The 20875-nt window shown below is 43.5% G+C and overlaps 1 protein-coding gene across 1 annotated transcript in view; it reads right to left on the bottom strand.

Annotated features, from left to right (window-relative positions):
* MTAP (methylthioadenosine phosphorylase) overlaps positions 1-20875 on the bottom strand; it is a 384186-nt gene that overhangs the window by 351607 nt on the left and 11704 nt on the right. Inside the window, exon 2 of the mRNA XM_086961491.1 lies at positions 5003-5089. Within this exon, the coding sequence (XP_086817617.1) occupies positions 5003-5089 (87 nt within the window). The remainder of the gene's footprint in view (positions 1-5002; positions 5090-20875) is intronic.

Raw genomic sequence — 20875 nt, 5'->3', positions numbered from 1 at the left:
CATCACACACACATTGCACTGAGACAACCAATTAAAGTGTGAAATCAGTGTATTTGGAATGTTACATAAGATAGAGGACTACAAGGGGTAAGAGTCACATGCCATCCATACTGATAGACAGTATGGTTTGAGTGCTTGGTCTAGAGAGGCACAACAACTGAGAATTTAAAACGTTACACTGTGGTTAGGGGGTTCTGGTTTTTTTTTTACCAAAATGAACCCTTTTGCAACATTCTAATAAAGAAAAACTGGGGGGGGGGGGGGGTCATAGCACTCTCCGTTTGTATGCACTCTTCTATGACAGTTAATAACTCACCGGGATTTTAACTTAAACACTCCCTGTAAATTAAAAAAAGGATATCTCGAACAAAGCGCTGACCTATTTTCATCATATGCGCTCCCTGATCTGAATTTTGCGTACAGTTTGCAGCAGGCATATTAACTCTCTGCCCTACTTACTAATTAGCCAAAACTTCCACTAGACAAAATTCCGATCTGTATTGTGATATTTTTATTGTTTGTAAATTTATGGAGGAAAGAAAGACCGTAACAGATGCTTGTAAAATAAAATACTTGCAAAGAAGGTGAATACTATTTGTAGTCATTAATAACGTATTGGCTCCTAATTGATTGTAGCAGGTTTCATTGACAATCCACAACTAACTTATAGAGCTTGAGCCACGTAAACAATCAAGGTAAAAGTCTCAGGAATAAATACATATTTAGATATGGCTCTGAACTGAAGGCGACCATAGGGAATCTTCCTCACGCTAACAGACCGGAAAAGGGTAACAGTCCCCGAGGAAAAAGCCTAGACTTGAAAATATAAATCTTTACCGGAGGCAGGAGCTGAAAGAAACCGCCGGCCCGGTGCAGTCAGGTTGGTGCCTCATCCTCGCCTCTCACTGGAGCAATCGTCACGGTCTCTGCCTCTTGACTCCACAGAACGGTCGGAACAGGGGCCTAAATTAACTTTTACTTGAATTCCTTGTCGGCCGCCCCACGATACATCCCTGCGGGCTTCTGAAGACGGGGCAAGAATGCAAGGCTAGCCAGAGGAGGCTAGAAATAATTAAATGATATCCTGCGGCCATGCGCCCCTCTCGGTCGTCTCTGGCACCTGCGATGCGTACCTGGCTTCACCAGACGCGCACTTTCAGTTGCGCTTTGCGCATGGCAATGGTCACCAAACCAGCCCCCACCCTGCGCGCCTTGCACCAATCTGACGAGGCCAGGGTGAGGTGCTGGTGCAACAAACGAAGCACTTTACCAGTTAATCACAACACAATACAAAATATACCTGTTGAATCTGCAGTGCTTGCTGGCTCTGCTAATGGGGCCCCCGGAGCGTGAGAGGCCCCCCCGCAATGTGGGGGCTGCGTGGGCCTGTGTTACGCCCCTGCGTGAGGCAATGCGAAAGAGCCCAAATGCAAAATATGTTGCGTGGCCCCCTGGATTCTTGCATACCTGCCCAACCATGCATGTCACATCGCTAAAAAGGTTTAATGGCAGGGTCGTCCTTCTGCCTCGGTGCCAGTGTGTGGGGGGTGGGAGGGCCCTAGTTTCAGCGGCAGGGGAGGTTAGATCTGCAGCCAGAGCATGACGCCCTGGGGAGGTGCTGCAGAGCGGGGGCCCCCTCAGGGAATGACCCCTCCGCCTCGATGCTCTGCATAAGGCAGCTTTGTGTGCGTCACCTGGTAGTTGTCTTATAACACTCAGCTCTGTAGTACCCATCCTTGTATGACGCTACATGCCTAAGTGCTGGCCTCAGAATTTAAATCATTGGCTTATGCAATTGAGCAAAACGTTGTGTGATTCTGGGTAAATCACTTTGGCTGCGCCTAAAGCGGTAAAGTGCGCTGTGACGTAAAAAACAACTTTACACTGTGGTGTGTGAGGTTGGCGTAAATACATCATCTCACTGCGATCACCTGTTGATGTCTAAAATCCGGCCTCAACAGGGCCCCACCCGCAATACTGTTCTGTGCTTATCCCCTCGTGTACTCCATGCGCCTGATTGTTTATAAAGCACTGTGTTGCTTATGGAGCAAGGTTCCCGTCTCGGGAAACATGCCTAAAATAAGTGAAAACCTCGGAATAACGCAGGCCTGAGCGGAGCCTATTAGAGGCAGGTTACTGACATTTGTGCAGTAGTAGGTAGTACACGGAGTGGGTCGAAACTAGATGTGCCGGCCAGCAGTGAATAATTAGGGGAGAGAGAGGGGAACAGATGGCCGTGAAGCAGGGGGCGGGGCAGCGGAACCCTTTGAAGTCACGGCCTGCGGCCGTGAATAAGTGATGGCGGGGGGCAGGGCAGCGGAAGCAAATGCAAGTTCGTGCACGAAGGAGCTGGTGGTCACGTGATTTCACGTGAACTTTTGAAAATCCGCATCGTATAAATTCAGCTTTTGGATGGACAGGAATAGGTTCGAGTAAACTCGACCTAATGAACCCAACTTATCGAATGTGATGGTTTGCTGTTGGAAATGTATTTACTTGTAACTTGAAAACAATAAAAAGATGTTTAAAAAAAAAAAGCTTAGCATGCTGCTAGGTTAAAGCTTTGACTACGTTAATTGTGATGTCGGTAAAGGATGTGTCATAACTGACATCTTGAAGTATGTGCATGAAGGTTGGCCTACTTGGCCTAATACTGGTAATGTCACATCTGAAGGCAGAATTTTTGGCCGTTATTCTTTTTATATGTGGAGGACGATTCCCCTTCTGCTGTCCATGATGTATGTTGAGGAAGCTTGCCTACCGCTGATCATGAGGTATGCAAGGAAAGTGTTTGTAAGGTTGATCATATGTGGAGGCAGCTTGCAAAACTACTCCTTATGCTAGGTGTGAACGAAGCTACACCTACTTCTGTTCATACTGTGAGTGGAAAAGTATTTTCTACTGCTGGTCCAGAGGTGTGTGGCGGAAGCTCGCCCCACTGCTGCTCATGCTGGAAGTAACTGAAAATTGCCCTCCTGCTGATCAGGATATGATGCATTTTGGGGAGGGGGTTAGTAGGTGTTCTTAATTCTGCATGGGCCCTACTTTTGCTGGGAGGAGTGAATAAGAGGAGGAAAGACTCTGGGAAGTATAAAACACTCCCTCAGGGTCAGCATTGGGTGAATCTGTACAGCAACTGATCTATATCTGTATTTCAGCAGCCAATTTTTGTGGTTTTTAAAGTTTGAGTAAATCTCATTCATAATCTTCCTCAACATATATTTTTTCAGTGAATATGAACCATTGTCACGGTCTTTCTGCTCTGCATTGCCCTATAGTTATCATCTACTCACTGTCCCTTTGTCCCCACTGTTTCACCCTTTTTAGCTTGCCCTATACCTCATCTTTTATGGTTCTGTTTCTCCTCCTCCTTTCTCCCACGTTCCTCCTCTACTCGGTAGGTCACTGTTTTTGCTTCTACATCACCTTTCAATTAATCCCTTCCACTACTTCTCTCTCCCTTTCTAGACTCAGGATTCCTTTAACTCCCACTTTCTTTTTTCTGCTCTCTTTTTACACTCTCTGATTCTTGCTTCTTTCATTTCAGTGTCTATTTCCTCTTAACATTTTATTTTGCCTTTGTTCTTTAAGATGCTTATGTCTCTTAACATTTTTCTTACTTGTCTCATAACCCCGCTTTCAATTCTTTCCTCTCTCCCTCGCCTTCATTTCTCTGGGTCACTTTCTTTCCTCCCTTTTCTCACTATTTCCATGACACTCCTGCTCTGTGTTTCCCTAACTCTGTATCTCGGTCCCTTTTGAACTACACAGCTTCATGGACCAAACCTAGGCTTTAGCATGCTCTTGAGGGCAGCAGCTGAAGAACTTCTGCAGAGCGCACAATACCTGTGCCATGTGAGAGCGGACTCAGGCAGCTGGTCGTCTCGTAGAAATTGCTTTGGATGATTGGTACATGCCCGCGGTTTACTTTGTCCATGCGATTTCTGCTAATATGTGGATCACGCGGTTTTTTACTACAGGCTTTGATCTGCTCAGGTTCACTCCGAGTTTTACATTTCTGCGGTGGGTAAAGATACCCCTGTGCTACAGTTCTTAGTGGTTGATAACTGAATTTACATAACACTTTTTTACCCACAGGTGTGCTGGTGCTATAGATTTTGATGCACAAGGAGAAGGCGAGCAGAGAAACGTTGTACTATTTGAGACAATTCAGAAGATTTCTGGGGAGGTATCAGTGCTTAATTTGCAAATGAAGTAGTGCTGGGGCACAACGTTTTGTAGATGTGCCAACATCTTGGGGATGTCTCTCTGTTTCTCTCTGCTAAACTCTTATAAAACCAGAGTTCCTAAACGTAAATACCCGATTTCAACACCCAGGTAGTCTCATCCCCTTTTCCCAGAACTGGATAGCACATAGCATGCAAACATTCATAATACACTTCAGTAAAACAACTTTAAAACGCCTAGCACCATGACTACCTTTCACTCCAAGAGAAACCAGCACCCCGACCCATGAGAAGATGTTAAACCATGTCATGGCCAAAGACAGTGGACTGCTCATTATAAACCATGCTGCACTTGATGGCAAGCATTTGAGGCATGCACATACACGGCAAAAAGCAGGAAACAAAGAAAAGGATATAAGCATTATGTTACAAAAAATAATCCTTATGAAAAATACTGAGGGAATATAGACAATTGCATCGATTGAGTTAGAAGCACAGAATAATTCTATTTTAGAATTGTATGTGGAAAACACACAATAAAGAGAAAAGGCACAAGGTACATTAGGGATATATTGGTTAGAGCCAAGTCATGCCAAGAGAATACTGATGTGTAGGATTCGGGCTTCCATGTTCAATGGGCTGTTTTTGGCCTGCCATACCACACAATGCCAGCTCCAAAGTAGCACATCTTCTATGGAACCACTGACAAATGAAGAGAAAACTAAAGCATCAAAATACACAGAACATTACACCAACAAAAAATATATATTAGAGAAGGGAAAATAAACTAAGACAGGAAAAGCAAAATGTCATACCTTGCCAAAAGGAGTGTCCACATATTTTTCAGTTCTTCCTTCTAAAATGTCTGGGTCATCCAGGCCAGATCCTCCAATAATTCCAACCTAAAACAACATGTATCAAAAGCATCAGACTAAACCTTGCATCAAGCCTTTTGCCTTGGACTGTGTTTGCATCCTAAGAACGAATCTTGTACACTTGCTCATTTAAACCCCAACAACTGTATTGGGTAGGGGAAATTCAAGATCTGTAAGACACTGTGGTTTCTCGAACTTATGTCAGGTTTGGTAGCAGAACGGTCGATTTATAACAAGAGACCCAAATGATAAACAAACATTACCCAGGCCAATAAGCCGGGTGCTGGCATTTGGGACTGTAAAAGATCAGCTTTAGGACTATAATTACTAAATCAGGATTTACAAAATCAAGATTTGAAACATTTCTGGTTCTAGCATCAGCTTACGACGAAAAAATTGTATTTTGGTAAGTTTTTGTGTTTGTAATAAAGTTGATGTCGAAAATGTCAGCTATATTAAAGTTGAGTTGAAACTGTAGCAGTAATAATGTAATGGCCTTCATTGATACCTATGACAATTTTATATTTTAAAACTCGTTTTTATTTCATGCTCTTTGATTTATCTAATGGTACTATACTAATCCCTTATTACCCCTTAACGCTTTCCATCCCAGAATCCATCCTTCCCTGAACTAAAAAAAACCCTTACCACCCCTTAACGCTACACTTCCCCGAAACCGAACAGGCTCAACTACTCCTTAAAGCTACGAAATCCTGAGCCCTTTAAGCTCTTACTAATTGCTAACGCTACACTTCCGGTGATCCCTACATACCCTTTTACACATGCTTCCCTGAACCCCAAAACACCCTACAAACCCAATGCTACTCTTCCCTGAACTTTAAAACATCCTCTCCTTTAAGATTAGCCTACCATGGACCATAAAAAACGTTACTACCCGTGAACGCTATCCTTCCCCAAGTCCTAAAAGCCATTAAGTACCCCTTAAAGTTACCAGCCCATGAACCCTCCCACCCCTTACTATCCCTAAAGTACTCTGTAAATGATCCTCACAGCTGAACCCCGTACACTTACCACTGCATATAAGACACAATATTATCAGTTTTAATTTGTATCCCCAACTTATTTCATTCTATTTATTCAGTACACATTATTAACATGACTTTTTTGTCGTCTGCTTTTGTCCCCATTATATTTTTATAGCAAACCAGATTTTCATCAGTTGTGCATTTAGGAGATTTTGAAAATGGATGTGAAGAGAGTTCTGGTGAGTGGCCAGTAAGTATGTGGTAAAAAAACACAAACGCATAGCTCAGCAAGTATTCACAATTGTTTCCAATGTTTTTACGCCATATTATTTTGTGCTAAAAAAGCAGACCTTGATGCCATGGACTCCAGGGGACGTTTATTATACCTGAATTTGGTGACTTATGACCTAGAGAATGTAGTCTCCTCCAGTGCCACAACAACCATACCCACATTCACGGGAGGGGACTATGGTCCACAATTGACTATGTTTTTACATCATGGAGGCTACTCTTATTCACTACTGGAGGTGAGGTCCTTGCTCGGTGCTTAGCGACCATATTCCCAATTTGTTGCAGATTGCAACCCCTATGAAGCGCCAGTATGCAGTTGTTGGAAGTAGCAAGGCACTAACTACCAAAGATGCTGGTGCCACTTCAATATGAAGCTAATCATTAATTATATTGTGACCAGTAGTATGGACCTAGTGGGTCTTTGTTCATCAAATCCGCAAGGCCTGGATGTGGTCACAAAAAGCTTTGGGGAACCTCAGTCCTGTGTTAAAGGTTTTTTTGACCAGGCCCACAGGCAGAGCTCCCCGTCGGGATAAGTCCTGGTTTGATAAAGAACACAGAGGCAAGTGATAATCTGACTGTGTAAACCGGTCAACGTTATGGGCAACTCTTGAGTTTAGGGGCCTTGAGGCAGACTTGGTGTCCTTTCTTAGACTCCTACATTGGGATCTTTCAGCCTCAGGAAGATTTGTTGAGGCTGGTGAGTGTACTCCCCCATTTAAAGTCAATCGTGGTGTACGTTATGGTTGTGTACTCACCCCTATACTCTTCTTACTATACATTATTGACTTGGAGAGGACATTCGATGTTGCTGGGGCAGATGTACCGTTTGTCAAGAGCAAAGCTGTGCCCAGTTTATTATATGCGGATGAAGCGGTGCTTCTCAGTAGAAAGGCGAATGGCTTGAAGACCTTGCTCAGCATGGTTGTGGAATTCATGAAGGCCTTGATTTGGAAACAAACTATTCTAAAATGTTTGTCATTGTGTGTGGCCCTAGGAACACCAAAACCTATAACTTATTGATTGGAAGGTAGAAATTACGTCCTCTTTCTCTCACCTTGGATTAGAATTTGATGATGCTTGCACATGGTCTGCGTGTTTTAGAAGCTGAGTAACCCGATTCTCTTGTGCTATTGGCACCATTTTTTCTCATGTTGCCTGAACTGGTAGGAAACCAGTAGCTCAGTTATTAGAAATCTACAAAAGGAAGTGCCTCCCGACCACAACATATGGCATGCAGTTATGTGGCTACAGAGATGCTGCTATCATCTAAGTAGAGAACAATATATTCGCTCCTCGCCTATTGGTTGTTTCCCCATCGACCCCTCATTTTTCTTCACATCAAGAACTAGGGTTTGAGTATGTTGAGTACCTTAATGGCACAGCTCCGGTGACTCTTTAGTGCTCTATTTGGTCAAACATGGATGCAGAGCTTAACAGGACAGTCGTTAGAGATCATCTTTCCTTTAAGATAGTATTTTTTAATTATTGTTGCCATGTAGTCCAATTTACTTATGTATTTTAAATATTTGAATAGTTGCCTATTTTTTTTATTAAGTATGTTTGTTTTATATTATGCTTGACTTTTATGATCATCTGTGAAATAATCTAACAAAGATTGCGTGACTTGCTAAAAATGCAATTGTACATATTGGAAATTTTACCTTGGGACTTAGTCTGAAAAATGGAAGCCCAAAATCTTCAGCGGGGCAAGGCAGAAGGCTGTAGCCGAGGTTGGTGCCAAATGGTCTAGGTAGCTGTGGAACGAGGTCACGTGAATCTGTTGGGTTTTGGCAGAAAAGCCTGAGCAGAGGAAATTCGAATTTTGAGCCCAAGGAATGTCCCTCGCCAGCTGGAACCTTTTGCTGCATCACCTGGTCAAGATTTCTTTGTTCCTACTTAGTAGATGCGGCTGGTGGATTATTAAAATGATGGGCCCCATAGCCTTACCTACCAGTTTGTGTCGGACCTTGCCAGCCTCCGGACCACACACAAGCAGATCGCACACAAGCAGACATGCATGCACACACACAGCTGCAGGCACGCACCTAGACATTCACATGCAATTTCAGCACACAGACATTTATACACAAAAACATACCTGCATCAGGCCCCCAATTTCCAACTCCCCTATCTGTCTCCAGCAGCCAGAGGGAAATCCACGAGCTTCCACTCAATCAGAAGGTGAAATAGGGTTCAAGGTACCAGGGGAAGAACTTTTTTTACCCATTCCAGCATCTGAGAGCGTGTAACTGACGAACCCTAAAGCTTTCTTTTCTAACAAGTTGCACTATGTGAAATTAGTGCAGCATTTCAGTTATTTACTGTGTATGTGTATGGCTGGGCTGTAACAGCCCCTGCCTGACACATGTACAATACAACTAGTGGAGCCCTCTTCTGCTGGCAAGGTAATATCACAGCTTTTACATGCAAACAAATGATCCATGAGACAGTTTGCTTTCATATAAAAACTGTAATACGCCAAGCAGTAGTGGCTGAGCGAGGCAGTAGGTAGATGCCCTGTCACCCTCTAGAGGCAGCTACTACTGCTACATACTCACTTTGTTGAACCTCAAATTTTTTGAGCTGGACGAGGCTGAACACAAAAGAGGTCACTAGGCCGGAAAAAGTCTCTATGAGGTCCTAAAGATGAGGATTTGCTGTTGTGAAAAAGCTTAGAGTGGGGAAAGATGAATCTTCAGTCCAGTAGCAAAGCACCCTATTGGGATCGGCTTCACTGGTATGTCACAGTCCTCCAGAGATCTTTGGAGCCAAAAAGGTTCCATGTCCCAGTTTTTCATGGGTGGGAGAAATCCACAGACACTGCACCAAGGGATCCAGAACCTCAGGAACAGCATTTGGGGTCAGGACTCCAACAGAGGCCAACAGCAGGGTCCCGGGCAGGTTCAGTTGGAATTGGTCAGCTGGAAATCTCCAGGAAAGGTATGTTGTAGTTTGTTGTGTCATAGAAGCTTGAAAAGGAGGTCAGCCTTATAACCATTGGAGTCTACTTCTTTGTCCTGGAGACAATAGAGAGCTTGTCCAGTCCTTCAGTGTTCTTCACAGGTCACAGACAGTAGGTTCAGTCCCCTTCTCATCATCAGTAGTGTTCTGAGGAGGGCAGTGGAGATGCCATATTTCCACCTGGAACCCGACTGTGGGTGGGGTTGACTCCTGGTCCTCCCTAACCAATGAGATAAAGATTCTCAGGGGTTATCACAGGTTTGTAGCATTTCTGTGTGTTCTACTGCAAAAATCCCACAGTACTCCTCTCTTCGTAAATCCAAGGTGGTAAAACCCCTTCTCCCCAGCGGGCCACCCCAGAGGTGGGGCCAGGGAAATTAACAGTCCTTACTTGTGGTCACTCTAAACTACTTCTAGGGGAATCTCCCTCCCCACTGGTATTGGTGCCTGCCTGACTGGGGGAAACAAAAGAAGGGGCCTGTCCAGGTGCCAACTTACATCTGCCTGAAAAAGGGGAGGCCCTTTTAAGTTAATTAGGTTATTGGGCACTGTCAAAATGGCAATCCTATCAGAGTAACAGAAACACATCCCCACTCCCAGGCCTCTGTCACCCTCTGGGATAAATTTTCACACCTGGTTCAGGGAATGCAAACTCAAGAGGACTGTAGCTGGAGGCTAATGATAATTAGCTTTGAGAGACTTTAGGCAGGGAAATGGTATCTTTCTAAAAGTACAATTTCTTTAATATGTATTAAAAATCCAACTTTCCAAGCCAAAGGTAGCATTAATCAATTTAATAGTGCATCCCAGAGTTTCTCTATGGATCAGTCAGCCTTTCTACACCGAAAATAGCCTTTAGGTGCTAGTTACTCTAAAGACATGTTTAACACGTTCTACATGTCCTAATTGTATATACCATGAACTCTGCCTTATGGACTATAAGGACTACTTAGAGGTTGTTGGACTCAGTGTAAAGATGATCCAAACTCCAATGTTTTGAAGGAAGAAATGTATCTTTATTGGTCATAAGTATAGTGACCTCCAGCTCCTTCCCAGCATCTTCAGTACTGACTACAATTCACTAGATAACATTCTAAGCACCTAGCAACATCATGAAATTCTAAGGAGGAGAAATCCTAACACATCTCCCCCATCACAATATATAAAAACAATAGATAAGTTAAATTAACAATTTGACAAGAATAGAATAAACATGAAATAGCATGAAAAATACACAACTCTCTATGGAGCTGAACACTTTGCAACATTACCACAGCTCCAAGCAGATCCATCAGATAATATGAGAACATTTTTCTTAACACATTTTACACGTTTGGGCTGAGAAAATTTACTATCACCCTTAATAACAATTCCAACTTTTCTAACCACAACCCAATCACCTTCCTTGAAATCACATTCTCTCACCTTCATCCTCAAATTGTAGTTCTTTGCTGAATCAAGCTGTTGTTTTTCTACGCCACACTTGACTTTCGCACGGTCACCCCACACACACTCCTTACTCTTGAGCCAACCTGGAACTTCCTTCACCCCAGGCTCACGCCCCTTCAAAGAAACAAAAGGCGAGACACCAGTAATAGAATGTGGTGTAACCCTGTACGACCATACCATCTTCTTGAGTTCATCAGACCACAACAGACCATTTGCCAATGATAGCTGGATGTTATCCATCAATAACCTGTTAATCCTTTCAACTAGACCATTGGCCTGTGGCCTGAACAACGCCACTCTTTCATGACAAATTCCCATCTTATCTAGAAACTCTTTCATTTGCCTTGACACCAACTGCACTCCATTATCAGGCACCAACGTTTTCAGAATCCCCTCATTAAAAATGTTCTCTCCAAAAAATTAATGACTTTCTTGGTATCAATACTGTCCGTAGACTCCACCACAAACCACTTCGAATGGTAATCAACAAGAACCATTAAAAATTTGCTGCGAACACCCAACCCAGAAATGGGTCCTAGAAAATCAATCCCCAATTTTTCCCCAAGGACGAGCTGGAAAATCAACACAAGAAAGAGGAGGCTGTCTAACCAATTTTGTCTTATCACTCCCTGCACAAGCATAGCAGTTCTTCACAAGTTCATCAATTTCACCATCCATGCCTGGCCACCAAAATGACTCATGAATCCTCCTCTTCGTCATATTCCTTCCCAAATGACCTTCATGAGCCAGACTCATAATTTTGGATCTAAGTTTTAATGGTGGTACCAACCTACTCCTTCTCCACAGTTTGTTTTCACAAACACTTAACTCCCCTTCCACATGGTAAAAACTTTTAAGACGACTATCAGAACAAGAATCATAAGACCAACCTTCAGAAACACACTTCATGACACTGGATAAAAGTTCGTCGTCAGACATTGCACTTTCCCACTCTTCTTTATCAAATGCCTGCACTTCATTGCATTTAATCAAACCATCCATGTCCTCTGATTCACCAAACTCTTGGTCCACCGGCATTCTGGATAAATAATCTGCCACAACATTCTTCACGCCCTTCCTATATTCCACTTCAAAATTGTATTCCAACACCGATAAAATCCACTTAGATATCCGGGGAGTAACATTCCCCTCCAAACCTCTTCCACCCTTAAATAAATGTACGAGAGGCTTGTGATCTGTTCGCACTCTAAAAGGTAACCCCCAAAGGAAATACCTGAAATGCTTAATCCCCCAGGTACATGCAAGAGCCTCTCGCTCGATCGCTGAATAAGAAACCTCAGCACCCTGGAGCCTCCTTGAAGCGAAACCAACAATTCTCTCAGCACCATCACAAATCTGGGACAACACAGCCCCGATTCCCACAGCGCTAGCATCAGTGGTAACTAAAGTCTTGGCTTTCACATCAAAGTGACCTAAGGTTGGTGCATGCAAAATTCCATTCTTAACAGATCTGAATGCACCCTCACACGCCTCATTCCATACAAAAGTAACACCATTCTTCATTAACCACCTCAAAGGTTCAACCATATCAGAAAATCCCCTGATAAATTCAGAACAGTATTCAGCTAACCCTAAAAAAGATCTCAACTGATCCTTATTAGATGGAGTAGGAGCATCATTAATTGCAGATATGATGCTTTTCTTTGGCTTAATTCCCAAACCAGATATTTCATGCCCCAAACATGTTACCTTATCTCTCTTTAATTGACACATCTTTTTTGATTGTCAAGCCATTCTTTTCCATTTGCTCCAAAACTTCAATCAAGACTTTGTCATGATGATCACAATTCATACCAACAATAAGTACATCGTCTTGGAAACATAATACGTTCTCCATGCCCTGGAGAACCTGATGCATTATTCTCTGGAACACCACTGAGGCCGATGCCAGACCAAAAGGCATTCTACAATAACCGTATGCTCCCAGCGGTGTTACAAATGAAGTAAGATGTCTAGAACTCTCATCCAGATCAATTTGGTGGTAAGCTGAAGACATATCAATCACGCTAAAAATTACTCCACCACCCATGGCACTCAGCATTTCAGAAATGTTGGGTAGTGGTTGTCTATCAACTCAGATGTTTCTATTGAGGTCGCGTAAATCCACACAGAGCCGAATTTTGGCTCCCCCATCCTTGGGCACGACTACAATGGGCGCAAGCCACTCAGAAGCCTCAATGGGCTCAATAATTTTTAACTTTAAAAGCTTGTCTAATTCCTCTTGAAGAGGACCCCTCATCAAATACGGTACATTCCTCACCTTATGTACTACAGGAATTGCATTGTTTTTGAGAATAATTTTGTGAGAAAACCCCTTCAACTTCCCAAGATTCTCAGAAAAGACATTAGGAAATCTCTTCATAACATCAATCTCAAAAGCATCAACATTGAGTATGGGGAGGGACGAGACTAGATCAGCTGCATTGGGATTTAAAAGAATACCAAAGTCTTTCTGGTGACGCCACCCAAGTAAGTTTGAACCCTGCTTTGTTAGATAAACTCTACCAAACACTTTTCGATGAGAAAAAGTAATGACCATCCATTTAAGTCCTAAGATATCAATGGTCTTCCCACTATATCCCACTGCTCTGATATCGGGAACATCCCAAGAACCAATATTACACTCATCACCCCACACTTTTACATACATATCTTGAGATAAAAGTGTATAAAGACTTCCTGAGTCAATCAACATCTTAACATCCTTCGTACCAGGATACTTAAGATCCCTACAATCAAAATTAATAAGACAATGTGGCTTCTCAAGCTTATCTGAGCTTTCAGTAGCTACGTCAAGAAATTTAGAAACTTTTAGAACACTACTACATTCTACGCTTGGAGAAGAATTATCCACTAAGGATACTCCATCCACACACAACATTAATTCCTGAACATTTTCACAACAATCATCAATCTCATTAATATATTGAGTTTTGGCATTACAGGCTTTGGCTATATGACCCCTCCTGCCGCATGCCCTGCAAATAGCATTCCTGGCCATGCATCGTGTACTAGAAGCAATATGGCCAGGAGCATCACACCTATAACATTTTATTACACAGGAACTCATTGATGATTGTTGACCAATAGGTACAAAACGAGTTTGTCCAATAGGCTTGGCAAAGGTCTTTGAATCTAACTTAGCACCTTTTGAATCTAGTTTGCTATCCACTTTAACCACTTTAGTTTCTTCCACATAAGCTTGGACTTCAGAAGTTTTTTGAGTAATATCTTTAGAAGACAAGGAGTTAGTACACTTATCCATTTCCCTTATCCAGAGATCGGTATTTCCTAAACCTTTGGCAACTTGAATTGCTTCATCTAAGGTGCAATCTCTAATAAGTAACTTTTCCCTAACTCTTTTATTGTTCGTGCATCTGACGATTTGATCACGAATTAGGGAATCAGCAAGGTTCTCAAACTGACAATTCAAAGATAAGCCCCTTAAAGTTGCTACGTAAGTTCCAATATCTTCATCAAGCTTCTGTACAAGACAAAAGAATTTATGTCTCTCTAAAACTGTGTTAATCTTAGTCACGAATCTCTTCTCCAGCATCTGCATACTCATCTCATTCACATTACAAGGCTGCCCATCCCCCATTCCCAAAGAAATTTCAGGTAAGTCTTCATATAGTCGTCTGCCTTCTACTCCTAAATGATACAACAAGATAGCTTGCTTGCGAATAGGTCCATACTTGTCAGAACCAGTGGCAAGCACATAAGTCAATAATAGTTTCTTCCATTCTTTCCAAGGTACTGATGGTTCACCCAGAGTACGAAGGAAAGAAGGAGGAGCAGCCAGGCCTTGATCAGCCATGAACAAGTTAAATCTCTAGGAAAGCTTGAAAATATAGTTTAGTCAAAATGAAGAAGAAGAAGTGTTTTTAATTATACTGTTTACCACAAAATCAATCAAGAATCGGCACAAATAAACTTCTTTGGTTGTTCGTTGAAATTGTACGATCTGCTTATTGCAAAAATGAAATACTTGCTCGTTTCCTCGGACAATCTGCACAATTTCCTCCTCGTTGTTTTTTTACTTGAAATTGAATTTGAAGCTGTAACAATCGTTCCGTGCCCTCCGCAATGTAAACAAGGAAAAGAAAATGGCCGACACGTACGGGTCACGACTTGACCCCGCGTACGTGATGAAGGCTTACGCTCCAATGCGTGAGCTCTTGACAAGTATAATGGAGATGGCGGAAGGTCGATTGCAGGTTCTAAGACAGCTCGAGACGGCAGAAGACCGCAGGTAATGCAGTTAGGGCTCTTTTGAAAGATGCGGCAAGCTTGCAGTACTCCGAGACAAATTTAAGTTGCAAAATTAATTAAAATGATAGGAAATGCTCCCGATGGTTAAAAAATCTCCAAATATAGATCGCACAGTTGCAGTAACGGTTGCACAGATGGAGGAAAACTAGCAAAACAAGCAAAACAAAGGTTCCAAAAGTTTTAAAGTGGTAGAAACAAATGTACATACCAGTCATAGAAAAATGACATTGATTCCAATAAATTCCCACGGAGTACTGAAAGCAATTTGAAGGAATTGAGAGGAGAAAAAGAAAAAAAATGTATACTTCCAGGAAGTATCATCCAGAGGTGGAGGTCAACACAGCTGTCCCCTGCCAGAAAAGATCCCATCCTTGTCGCCAATGTAAAGATGATCCAAACTCCAATGTTTTGAAGGAAGAAATGTATCTTTATTGGTCATAAGTATAGTGACCTCCAGCTCCTTCCCAGCATCTTCAGTACTGACTACAATTCACTAGATAACATTCTAAGCACCTAGCAACATCATGAAATTCTAAGGAGGAGAAATCCTAACACTCAGGCTTTACTACAGGTCTCCCCCAGACTTTGTGCCTCCACCCTCTTGTTTTCTGAGCCAGTTTTTGTTGGCTTTTAGGACTCTGCGCACTTTACTACTGCCAATCAGTGCTAACATGCTCTCTTCTTTAAACATGGTAAAATTGGCTCACAACCAATTGGCACCTTTAATTTATTTGTAAGTCCCTAATCAACTGGTACTACATGTACATAGAGCCCATAAATTATCTGCCCAAGGTGGCATTACAGCGGACTTCACAGCAGCTCCTGCTACGTCATTCTCTGCAAGAGAAAATACTGTTCAGCAGTCCTTCACCCAAAGGGATCCAGGCTCTGGGATCGCTCATCGGCTACAGCCTCCTGCCTCGTCCCACTGGAGATTTTCGACTCCCCAAAAAGTGACTCAGTCTGAAAGTAGAAATCTTCATTGCAAATGTGTCCAGTGGCTCTCCGATAGGCACCCTCCCTCCTCGGACACCGCCTGCAACCTTGCCCTGCTGAAATTTACCTTCTCAGAACTTTTTCTTCAAAATGTTTTGAGTTAAGCGCAGACAGGGTCCAATCCACAACTTGCATCTAACCTGTGCCCCGTCGCTGTCGGACATATTTTTCGCCTTTGACCCTGTCTCACGCGACAAGATGCTTGGTGATTTGATCTTTTAGGCACTAGTTTTTTCTAAAAACTTTAAAAATTCATAATTCCGGTTCTTCTGGTTGGATTTTTGTCATTTTGTCATTTTGGTGTCAATTTATTTAATTTTACTCTATTTTTCCAAATCAGTGCGGGATTTTTCTTGTGTTGTGTTTTCGCTTTATTAGTGTTTGTGTGCTGCATAAATACTTTTCACCTTGCCTCTAAGTTGAGCCTAACTGTCTATTTGCCAAGCTACCAGAGGGTTCAGCACAAGCTAATTTAGAAGCTTTTTTGGTTCACGCTGACCGGGATTGTGGCTACTGTTTGAACAAGGGTTATCGTCCCCCTTTTAACCAACAACCCAATTTCTTAAAACTTATCACCAACGCATTGTTCATTACAGACAGCTTTCAGCCACAACAAGGGAAGTAGAAAACTTCAAGGACTTCAAGGGGAAATTCGAAGTAGGCACCAGGTAAAAATAGTGGATCATCATACCCAACCCTTCAGTATTCTCCTGGACCAATGGATGCTACAGAAGGAATGCTATGCTGCTTTGCTGCCAAAAGGGCTGACACTCTGCTGCCCTACTACTCCACTGCTCTGTTGCCTGCGGCATCTTTGTCGAGAAGGAAGCCTGGACCTTCACCCTTTATCCCAGGCTAAAGTGACTCCAAGGGTACGCCAGCTGAACTCTAGTTCTGAGCTACAGAGCATAACAAGCTCCACATGCTTCCTGTAACTGCCCAGCTGATCTGCAACTAAAACTGCCAGAGCCCTGCTGGCCTCAGCTGGAATTAGTTCCTGACCCCTAAGAGGTGCCCCTCAAGTCCTGGACCCTTCTGAATTGGTGTAAGATTTTTCTTTTGTTGTATTTTCATTTTATTATTGTTCGAAGTGTTTATTACAGTTTGATGTGTTGTATAAATACTTTAAATATTGCCATCAAGTTAAGAGTGACTGCTTTTGTGCCATGCTACTGGAGAGTTAAGCACGGGTTACTTTGAGGTTTGCTTCTGTTTCACCTTGACAGAAATTGTGGTTGCTGCTACAGTAGGGGTTCTCCCCCTGTAGGAAAGTTGCCCTTTTTGGCATGTCATCCAAACTTTGCCTGGTATTTTCTGTGATTTCGAGTGGAAATGCACTGGGTTCCTGCTAACCAGGTCCCCCGTCAGATCTCTTTCCCAAAACTGTGCAATGTACTCCAATGGGCAATACCTTTGCATTTTCAGTAAGTCCTTAATAAGTGGTACCCCTGGTAAGTGGTGCAAGGAGCCCAAAGAGGGTCCTTAAGGGCTGCAGCATGAATTTTGCCACCCTAAAGGACCCCTCGCCAACACATACAGACTGCCACTGCAGGCTGTGTGACTTGGTGCAGACAAAAACATGACATGGCACACATCCCTGTGTGCAATGCCCACAGACACTGTATGAAGTATAGGTAGGTCACCTCTACTGCAGGCCATCCAGCTCTAATGCGGAGTGCACTATAATACATGTGAGGGCATAAATGCATAAGCAGATATGCCCCTTTGCTGGTCAGCCCAATTGCTGCCAGTACAAGTGAACATGTAAGCCATTGTGAGTACATGTGCTGGACACTGGTGAAAACGAGTTCCCCAGCAACATGATGGCTTCACTAAAAATAGGTATGTTTCGTATCAAACATCTCGTATTAATAAACCCACGCTGATCACGGTTTTGGATTTATTAATACATGCCTATAGAGGGCACCTTAGAGGTGCATACTGAAAACCTAACAGACACTGGTGTTCTGACTGGTTTTCGCCAGCCTGCCAACAAAGATGAGTTTCTGACCACCAAGTGTGAGGGCCTTTGCTCTCAGGAGGTCAGAAACAAAGCCTGCTGGGGAAGAAGGTGTTCACACCCCCTCCCAAAGGATGACCTGCTCATTAGCAATCCAAGACAAGGGAGTTTCATTGAAGTCACCGACCTTGCTCACAGGAGAGGAAGCCAACCCCCTTTATCCAGAGCCCTTTTTCACACGAGACAGGTGGGAAAATTAGCTAGTGAGGCAGGTGTGCCCACTCTCAGGCTAGTACCACCCCTAAGGTGGGCTACCTGAAGTGGACACAACTTTAAGAGTTGGCCATCTTTGTGATGGCAAACCTAGGAACTCAAGGATAGGGTTATGCCCACTTTCCAAAGGTAGTGGTCATGTAGGGGGGAGTAATGACTCAAAGGGTAGGTAACCCATTGGCTACTATCCTAAACTCCCCTAATGGCCCCAAAATCAGTATTTAGGGGAGCCCCTGGCACCAGAAAAGCAGATCCTGCTGACTTGAAAGAAGGCGGCGGACATGAAGAGCCACACAGAGCAAGGACAGAAGATACAGCAACTGACTTGGCACCATCCCTGACGGCCTGTTTGCTCACTTTGACAATTGCATCAAAAGACGACTCGTCATGCAGCTGCTGTGTCTCCAAAGCCTGGCAGAACCTCCAGGGCTTCACACAGGAACTAAAGAACTTCTGTGAGACAGCGGAACTGTTCCTCTGCATCCTGTAGTTTCCAAAGAATGAGCTGTGAGGCTCCAAGACTGTGGAAACACGACACCAGAAAGCACCACTGAACCGAAGCAGTCTAGCTCGAGCTGAAGTGGGCCAACTTAGTCAACGTGGTCCCAGACCCTCCAGACTTGAAGACTAACGGGTTGCCGCGCTGTGGACTTTTCAACTCTGCCTGAAGCCACTGTTTGCAAGCCCCCTCTGCTGTGGCCACTCCCTGTGACAAAGAACCAACCCCTAAGGACATCTCTGCACTGGTCACCCCTGGCACGTGAAGAAGAGGACCAAAGGTGTCCCCGGGCATTGTTAGGCCTGAGCCCCCCTGTTGGTTCAGCCCGACTGGCCTCCCCGTCAAAACATGCCTCCTCTTTTCACAAATACCCGTCCCCACTGTCTTCCATTGGCACCCGATGCTGTGTTGCACCCTTGCACCAGGCAGCCCTAGCCCCACTGGTGGTGACTGGCTGGTGGTGCCTTGGACCTCGCCTTACACTCACCTTAAGTCCAGGAGATTGGTCTTGTAAGTCGCTGTACTGTACCTGAACGCCGTACTTGTTTTTCCTCTCTTAGGATGACATTGAAGCTTCTAAAAATTGCACTAAGTATCGACTTTTCAAATGCGCAAGTATTTCTCTTCAGAAACGTACTTAACCGATCATACTGGTTCCGGTGCCTAAATATATATAAAGATACGTGTTATTTTTATAAATTGGTGAGGATCTCCTTATTGAGCCATGTGCATCATTTGACTATTGTGTGTATTTGCAAATGTCTTACACTCCTCCCTGATAAACCTAAGGCTACTCGACCACACTAGCCCCCTAGACGGGCACCTTGGGATTGCTAGAGCAAGTCCCTGTACACTCACAAGAGAACCCCTAGACTCTCAGCACAATATATTTCATTTTGATATATCATATAAAGAGACAGCTTCCTACACCTCCTCAACCAGTAACTCAATTTATTACAGGGGTGACTTATTAATGTTTAAAATTAAGATTTAGACCTGTCACTTGAGTTTATTTTGACATGTTGAATTGCAGTTTTTAAACTGCCCAGTCAAGCTACAATGGTAAGCCTGAAGCCATGTTTAAACTGCCACTGTAGTGAAGGACACATTAGGTGCAGCAACCTACTAGTGGCATTTAATGTACAGGCTCCAAGTACGCCTTGTACCATAAACTAGGGACTTATAGGTGAGTTAAATATGCCAATTAGGGTTATACTAGTTAAACTACGTTACAATAGAGAGAACAGTCACTTTATTCCTGGTTAGGAGGGGTAAAGTGTGAAGAGTTCTACAGATAGTACACAACAGATAGGGCAAAATCTGAGGGCACACCACATAAAAGATGGACATTTCAAATTTGAGGATCCTCATTTCCAGAACCAGCATTCACTAAGGCAATTCCACCACAGCAAAATGGTCTTGCCACAAACCTTTCTCCCTTACATGTAATTGTTCTCCTAAATGTCTGTGCAAACACACCACTGAGATTTGGTACCTCATCTCAACCCTCATACCCTACATCCTCTTCCTCACTGTGAGACCTGGCTCAACCCCACATCCGCGCTCAACATCGCCACTGCAATACCCAAAGGATACAAGACCACCCATTGTGACCACATCAACAAGACTGGTGGAGGGATCGCCATCATACACAAGGAATCCATCCAATGCACCCCCCCAAAAAAGCCCTTCTCCCTTTTAGAAAAAAAAGTGATGACCCTCCTCTTTACAGAGGCCTGGATATAACGCACGCTTTGACCTGGGACCAACAGTCACTCTCTGGGGTGGGCCATAAGTACTCTCTCCTATCGCTTAGAGACCTACCGGTGAATATGCACTCTACAAATCCCAATTGACATTAACAAATGGCATTACCCTATCCATGGAACACCTCAACTTTCGACTTCAAACAGACAGCAAAACCACCATGAACGCCCCCTCGCCATAGACTCCAACAACTACACTTTCCTCGGCGACCTCAACTTTAATCTCGATGATCACAATGACATCAACACTACCAACCTTCTCAATAGTATAAACAACATCAGCCACACCCAACTCGTCCACGCCCCCCAAAACACACTGCAGGTCACACGCTAGAC

Source organism: Lissotriton vulgaris, chromosome 3_1 (assembly GCF_964263255.1).
Source record: "Lissotriton vulgaris chromosome 3_1, aLisVul1.2, whole genome shotgun sequence".
In the NCBI taxonomy this organism is placed as follows: domain Eukaryota; kingdom Metazoa; phylum Chordata; class Amphibia; order Caudata; family Salamandridae; genus Lissotriton; species Lissotriton vulgaris.
This window is presented reverse-complemented; position numbering and strand designations above follow the sequence as displayed.